Genomic DNA, 7702 nt, shown 5'->3' on the forward strand with positions numbered 1-7702 from the left:
GGTTTTAGGCAAGGGGTGGTTGATAGTTGTGATGTGAGAAGTGGAGGTTTGGCTTTGTGGTGGACAGATGATGTGTCAGAGACGGTAAGACGGTGGTTCTAATACTATATAGATACAATGGTTACGATGGGGGGAGATCCTTGGAAAATGCATTGCAGCTCTCGGGTGCCACACATCCCTATATGAAAATAGCATTAAAAATATCAGGAAATTTCAAAAAAATGTGAAATTTTGGGATATAAACCTGAGTGACCGTTGTACACCCGTGTTCATTTTCGTGGGGAATGGGTGCCCGTGGTATTCCGGCGTAGGAATTACGGTCCGAGATACGTTACATTCATTTTTTTACACATATGATTTTTTTCTTTTTTACTGGCATTACCACGGGCACCCATTCCCCATGAAACTGGATACGTGTGTACAACAGGCACCCAAGTTTCATATCCCAGAATTTTGGAACTTTTTAAATTTTCCTAATATGTTTTTTAATGTTATTTTCATATAGGGATGTGTGGCATCCGAGAGCCACAAATCATCATCCGGAGATCCTTCAAGTTCACTAGAATATATGGGAAACCCCAAGCGGAACTTCGACAAGATACTAGGGATGCTCTTAGATACCAAAGGGTCGAAGATGACCTTCCATGGTTGTGTGCCGACGATGCCCTTACGCAATCATAGCAACAAGGGGTGATGATTGTCGGAAATGTGCACCAAAGATAATAAGAAATGTATTATTATATTTTTATGTTTATAATTAAGTTTATTTTTCTGTGCTATAATTGCATTGTTTTGGAATATTTCGTTCAACCGGGGACTGACATCTGGAGGGTAATCTCGAACATGCCACGCTCTTCACATGATCACGAGGACCATCATACGTTGGTTGGGGTTAATCTGTCTAGAGCATCCATTCAGAGTTTCTGACCCTGCATCCTTCAGACCATCATCAGCATCAGGGAGGTCCCAATCCTCTCTCATTGCTTGCCATAGGCGCAGTGCATGCGGACACCGCTCGAGCCTCGAGGGCATGGTGTACGTCTGCAATCCTTTGCCTTGTTTGAGCAAAATAAAATCCCACGCGGTAGAAATAATCCATCACCAGTTTGGCACACACAAACAGCTAAATTTTCACATCACGTGACACTATAATCAAATTGCTTGTAACCCTAAAGGGAACATCAGGGGAGCGTAATAAGAAACGGTGTACACAGATTTCTACTGGGAAAGAACAAACAGAATTGTTTGGGGGCAAGAAATATACAGCATCTGTCAACACGAACAACAACCTTAACAGCAACCACGAGATGGTGTGTGGCACACCATGGCATACGGAGATGCTCAGGTCCCAACGAGCCTTTGCTGCCGCATGTGTCTACTCTGTTTTTGCCGCTGAAATCGGCACAGGGAGGCCTTCTCCTTGAGCTCTTGGAAGGCGCGCATGGTGTCGGCGTCGAAACCGCTTGCAAACTGTACGAAACAACGAACACGTATTCCTTTAAGTTGGTCACAATTGATAACAATTCCGTATTTTTCTGCCAATAATTACTACTCTCTGTAAAGAAATACGTATAAGAGAGTTTAGATTACTACTTTAATTATCTAAATGCTCGTATATTTTTACGGAGAGAGTACTACTCCCTCCGTTCCCAAATAATTGTCTTTCTAGCCATTTCAAATGGACTACAACATACGGATGTATGTAAACATGTTTTAGAGTGTAGATTCACTCATTTTGCTCCGTATGTAGTCACTTGTTGAAATCTCTAGAAAGATAATTATTTAGGAACGGAGGGAGTATATATATATATACCCCTACCTGGTGTACTCTGAAGGCGAATCGTACTGCTTGAAGCATCAACTCCTCTTCGTCTGGGCCGACTTTGATGGCTTCAAGCTCAGAGGAAACTCGTTCCAAGTACTTCCTGGCTAACTTCACGGATTGGAATTTGATCTGTAAATCAAATCATTCATTGGAGGCCATCCAATTATATCCTCTTTCCATTCAACAATGTAGTGCATATTTTTTTTTGGGAAGTCAAACCTCACAAACTTTAATCAAGTTCGTGGAGAAGAACATTTACATCTAGAATGCCAAATATATCTCATTAGAATCTTCATAAGATGTAGTTCCATATTTTATATATTTGATATTGTAGATATAAATACTTTTCTCTATAAATTTAATCAAAATTTACAAAGTTTGATTTTTCAAAAAATGTATATACACTACATTATGAAACTCAGGGAGTATTATTTTTGGAACAAGGCAAAAAGATTGCCATTTTCATCGATTAAGAATAGTTCAGACATAAACCTACATGACAGGGCCAACGAAATGCTCACTCTCACAGCATTATAATACTCAAATGGTGTGCACCGGCCAAGGCCCAAAGAATCGATCCGTCCTTAATCCTAGACACTAAGGGCATCTCCAACCCCGACCTGCAAACCGCCCGAACCGCGAAAGCCATCCAATACGGTCATGTATCAGTCCGTCGCGTGGTTCAGACGCACTTTTTCCCACAAAATGGAGACAACGTGCGAGAGTTTTGCGGGTGTCCGGATATCCGTCTGACCAACGAAATGGCACCACGTATCCCTGTCCTCTCTGTGCGCATGGCGGAAGTCCGCTGATGCAGTTTGATGGTAGGATTAGCATGCTTTAGCATTTGACGGATAGCATGCTTGGTGTTTGGCGGAAGCCACCAATCACTTTGTTTTATAATTTTTTTTTCTTTTTTTTCTTCATATGCTCATTTGGCGGAAGCTAGTTCAAAACATTGGACTAGTAGGATTATTTGGCAGTTTCCGCCGTGGTGCTTGGAGTTAATAGAGGCGGACATATACGGATAGCGTTGGATAGCGACCTCTCCCACATCCGTATCCGCGGACTGCCCCCTCTCTCCGTGAACGTATGTGGGAGAAAATTTGCGGGTCGTCATTGAAGATGCCCTAAGACCATCTTCAATCAGCGGCGATTGTATAGGCGTCCTGAATTTTTTTCTCAAGCGCCTGGGTGCTAGGAGTAGGCGCTAGGGGATGAATTTTGTACATGACTTTTAAGCGACGGATTTCGAGGTGGGCGTCGATGCTAAAAAAAGCATCAGGAATAACATGAAAACTGGCACAATAGCCAGGATTTAATTCCTAGCGCCCCTGACTTAGCGCCTGCGTAGTACTATATGCCCTAACAATGTCGTCGGTGGTTGATGTCGTCGTCTATGTAGTGGTGGCCCACGACCAATGGGAAGCTCTCAATGCCGAGCAATGAGGTGGCACATTTTCCTCATCGCTGAAGGCGCTAGTTCCCTTTTTTTAGTTGAAGGCGCTAGTTCCTTTGTAACCGGTAACTGGCGCGCATGTTCCTCTCCCATGTTAGGGAACTAAGCCGGTACAAAACGTTTCTATTCCCAGCACCGGTTTTGGGAACAAGGTACACTCGGTTTTTCTGGGTTAGGTTCTTCTAGTTTCTGCATAAAATGGTTCTTGTATGGTTTCTATCGGTTTTCACTCGTTTCTGCATTTTTATTTTATTTTTATTGCTTAATTTTTAAATTTGCAATCTTTTCTAAATCCATGCGCTTTTTAAAATTAACAAATAATTTGGTAACTTTTCAAATTTCTGGATTTATTTACAAGATCGCAAAAATTATTAAAATTCATGAATATTTTTTGAATTTGCCATGTTTTGTTTAAAACTCATGAACTTTTTTAAATTCAAGAACACTTTTAAATTAGTTATTCAAAGAATAATTAAATGTTTTTAAATTCATGGATAATTTAAAATTCATGAACTTTAAAAAAAATCATGAATAAGAATTTGTAGGTCGATGTTCAAGCCGAGATAGCGAGCCGGTCGACGTGCTTAATGGGCTGGCCCAATATTGTACCGTAAAAATTCCCAAACAGTAACCTCCACTCCATCGGGAATTAATCCCATGTGCAATGCTGAGAGTAGCTGTAGATCGGACATTATCCAATGAATTGGGGCTCGGACACGGATTTCCTGGGGTTTGCAGCTAATTTCCCGGAGGGGCTCGTGGAGCCGAAGAAGACAGCAGCAAAACAAAACAAAACGTGATCGGACCCCCGATCTGACTGTACTGATCTTGAGAATGGCCGAGAACGTTTCAGCCCGAACTAGTTGCGGCATTCGATCGGGACCACGCACGCATACGGATCGATGGCCGCCCGGCAATGCGTACCTATGCTCCGCAGAACGACACGGCTCCCGAGGTGTCATGGGCTTGTTGTCTAGCTCTAGAGACAGGAGCGAACGAATTAGCGAGCATGGTCACGAGATCGCGTCCGTCCCACACTCACGTGCACCCCCACAGCACAAGACAAGAAAATGCCACGCATATCGATCCTCCCGGCTGGCCCCGGGTACATGTCGTTGCCTACGCCGCGCACCCACCTACGTACGTTACGCACGCTCTCTGCCCGTGAACAGATCGAGAAGGTCGCGTACGCGTCGCATCACGTGTGATGTGGGTGCGTTTCTTCAGCTACTCGCAACTCTGCAAATGCTAGTGCGCGCACCGCAAACTCAAGACGGTTGCTGTCCTATCACTACTCAAACGAGTACCAAGATCAAATTACTAGTTACTATTACGTTACCTGGCTGACGATCCCGGCGTCCTGCATCCACTCCGACGGGATCTGGAACCGGCCGTACCTGCTGGTGGCGCCGTCGCGGACGCGGGCGAGGTTGTACACGCCGTGCTCCAGCCTGCACGCACGCCGCACCCTTGTTGGTTCGTTGCCACATGACAAAACGCCGTACTGAAACAGCAGAGTGAATTTGACGCTTACTTCTCAAAGAGGGCCTGCATCTTCTTGAGCGCGGCGGCGCAGGGCTGGCGGGGGTCGTCGCGGAACGACGACGCCTCGCCCTCCAGCTTCTTCAGGTCACAGTAGCCGAACGCCGCCTCCCGGAGCGCGTCTGCCTTCTGCTCCGGCCACTCGAAGTGCTTCAGCACCGCGCGCTCGTCCACCTGCAATGCAACCATGGCCACCCACCCAATTACCAACCGCCGTCACCGGTGACCACCGAACAAGCACCTCAAGTGAATGAATTGCTGCCGCACCAGGCGGGATAGCTCGTTGTCGAGCCACTTGACGAAGCTGACCACGGCCTCGATGTTGACGAACGCCGCGCCCTCCACCTCCTTGATCAGGAGCCGGATGAAGTCGCCCTGCGTCTCCACGTCCGATCTGATCTGCACCCCACAACATAACACGCACTTTCTCTGTCAATTCGAGCGATGTACAGTAACCCTGTCCCATTTCCAAGTGTAAATAACTCCAACGGCTAACCAACGTCCGGGCGATCGACATCGGGCACAGGCTCACTAATGCAGTAATTCGATCTCGGATTAACTACCAGAGCCCGTAATTCGCACATGCATCCACCGCAATTATAAATGCAGTGCATTTCGATCCCATCGAGCCATGCCCACTTCGGATTCCGTGCAGCTGTTTCTGCTTCTGTCTTCTCTAGGAGTAGTCACGGTACACACCAATTGAAGTTGTGTACTCCTGCCATCAACCGACTGTAACACACGCCCCCCGTGTTAAAAAACTTTACGAAATCACTGCGTTCCAAGCAGTTTTATAATGCCTGGCGTTTTGTAATAAGGAATGGGTGGAATCCATAATTCGAAAACGCAAAAACCCCGAATTTTTCGCTTTTCTGAAGTACTCGTACATGCTGCGGTTGCAGTGTGGCACAGTAGCACTTAGCAGTTTTCACCAAGAATTAACGTCCATGTCCAAAGCAGTCTTTACTATACCAACCGAAAATCACTTGTACCCTTTGCTATACCAACCGAAAAGACGAAACCAGTACTGCTTATGTACGCTCCCTTAAAAAATGCATTAATGCACGTACGCAACTTTCTACCGAAACATCGTGCGATTGTTCAGCAGCAGCTCCAATATGAATAGTTCAGTCAGCAAGTTGTGATGTCAAAAAAAAGGTTCGTAGAAGTTACCACAGGTTAATAGAACGTTCCCTCCAATGATACCAGCTTAAGAAAAATGTCAATCTCGGTATACTTGGTGGTATTACGTACCGCGAGGAGGTGTGCCGACCGGTTCTCGATTTCGCCAATCATGTCCCTGGTCGCCGCCGCGCCGCCACCGCTCGCTGCGTCGGCACCGCTCCCTCCGTCCCTCTTGGACTCCCTCCGCATCAGTGAGTGGTAGAACTCCACCACCTCAGGCACGCGCCTCACGCACGAACCCGATCTCACCGGCGAACATGTCCTCTTGGACGGCGGGGGCGGGGGCGGAGGAGGTGGCGCGCCTACGCTTCCGCACACTCCCATTGAGCCGGAGCTGATGCTCAGGCTGGGTGCCGGCGTCAGCTGAGGCCGCGGTGGCGGTGGCGGTGGCGGAGGTATCGGCGGCAGCTTCGACAGCTCTGGCACGCGGGTTCTTGGAATGGCCGCCGTGTCTGACGACGAGCCTGAATCCGTCGGTGAAGTCGACGTGGACGAGGATGACGAAGAGCTCGGTGGTGAAGCGTGCAACGAGACGGCCAAGTAGGGCTTGGACGAGGATGACGACGAGCAGCAGTCATCAGCGTCGTGCTGCTTCCTCAGCTCTGCCATTTCCTTCTCCATTTGAACAATCCTCTGCTTTCTGCTCGTAACCTCCAGCGCCGCAGCGTCGAGCTCAGCGCACAGCCGCATGTTCTCGGACTCGAGCCGCGCGGCGGACTCCTTGTACCTCTCGACCTCGCTGCTCTTCGCCGCGAGCTCGGCCTCTAAGAAAGGGACGATAGCAACGGTCTCCCTGAGTATCTTCTGCTCAAGCAACTCGACGCGGAGCCGCGACTCCCTCTCCTGGAGCTGCTCGATGGCGCGCAGCAGCCCAGCGACTTCCGGCGGCGCGCGCGCGGGCTGCACCTGCGCCGACGAGCGCGGGAAGTAAGCGCCCAAGGACCGCGCGAACGCCGACGCCTTGGAGGCCGAGCCGCACGGGGCGGGCGATGACGTTGACGACGAGGGACCCCGGGCCGGCGTGTATGCATACCCCTCGGCTGGGGCCGTCGCCGCCGGCGCCGGCGATTTGGGCGCCCTGGGGCTGCTGTGGAAGCCCATGGCCGCCTTGACACGCCCGGCCACCATGGCGAGTGAGTGTACGTACGACCTGCGATATTCGGCCGTGGAACAAGAAACGTACGGGCAGGTAGGATCTAGGATAGGGCCGCGGCGGGCACTGTGGTGTGTTTAGTTCAGTTGCTGCTGCTCTGGGTTGGCGATGGCTTTGGGTTTAAGCGAAAAGGGCGGGCGCGATGTCCGAGGAGCGGTCCGACCTTGGCTTGGAAAGCGGGTGGCGGGGAAGCGAGGCAGACATCCAGGCCAGCAGCTCAGCGGCTGATGGTGGTGGCCGCGCAGGGGAGAGGCCGGGGACGCGGTACCTGGCCATGGGCGGCCCGGCACAAAAATCCTGGGCCGGGCCGGGCCTGGCTGTGTCATCGAGCCGGGCTCGGGCTTGGAAATTGAGCCTGATGGGCAGACCGGGCCAGGCTTGTAAAAAACAGATTTTAACCGTAGGCGGGCCGGGCAGATCGAGCGTGTCGGGCTTGGGCCTGATTTATTAGGCCCGATGGCCGGGCCGGGCTCACGCCTGGGTTTTCAGCACCGGGCTTTTCTAGGCCCGGCCCGACATATGCCCATGTGTAGACGCG

General features: G+C 49.8%; 1 protein-coding gene across 2 annotated transcripts; it reads right to left on the bottom strand.

The window, feature by feature from the left end:
• Positions 1-1128: 1128 nt before the first annotated feature.
• Positions 1129-7330, bottom strand: LOC109786754 (protein INCREASED PETAL GROWTH ANISOTROPY 1). 2 transcript variants are annotated; one of them, XM_020345315.4, is made up of 6 exons: positions 6081-7330; positions 5094-5225; positions 4819-5000; positions 4624-4735; positions 1820-1954; positions 1129-1470 (listed from the first exon to the last, which is right to left on the bottom strand). In XM_020345315.4, exons 1-6 carry the CDS (start codon positions 7137-7139, stop codon positions 1342-1344), a joined length of 1749 nt encoding a protein of 582 aa, XP_020200904.1. In that variant the 5' UTR covers positions 7140-7330; the 3' UTR covers positions 1129-1341. The 2 variants fall into 2 exon arrangements, with proteins under 2 accessions (XP_020200904.1, XP_040259923.1); XM_040403989.3 differs by lacking the exon at positions 1820-1954.
• Positions 7331-7702: the final 372 nt, after the last annotated feature.

Source organism: Aegilops tauschii, chromosome 3 (genome assembly GCF_002575655.3).
Source record: "Aegilops tauschii subsp. strangulata cultivar AL8/78 chromosome 3, Aet v6.0, whole genome shotgun sequence".
In the NCBI taxonomy this organism is placed as follows: domain Eukaryota; kingdom Viridiplantae; phylum Streptophyta; class Magnoliopsida; order Poales; family Poaceae; genus Aegilops; species Aegilops tauschii.

Excerpts from the sequence above, each read along its gene's own strand:
- LOC109786754 (XM_020345315.4), bottom strand. The coding sequence starts at position 7,139 with ATGGTGGCCGGGCGTGTCAAGGCGGCCATGGGCTTCCACAGCAGCCCC. Across the intron at positions 4,736-4,818 it reads ATGCAGGCCCTCTTTGAGAA|GCTGGAGCACGGCGTGTACA; the intron begins GTAAGCGTCAAA and ends GCGTGCGTGCAG. Across the intron at positions 1,471-1,819 it reads TCGCCTTCAGAGTACACCAG|TTTGCAAGCGGTTTCGACGC; the intron begins GTAGGGGTATAT and ends TGTTTCGTACAG.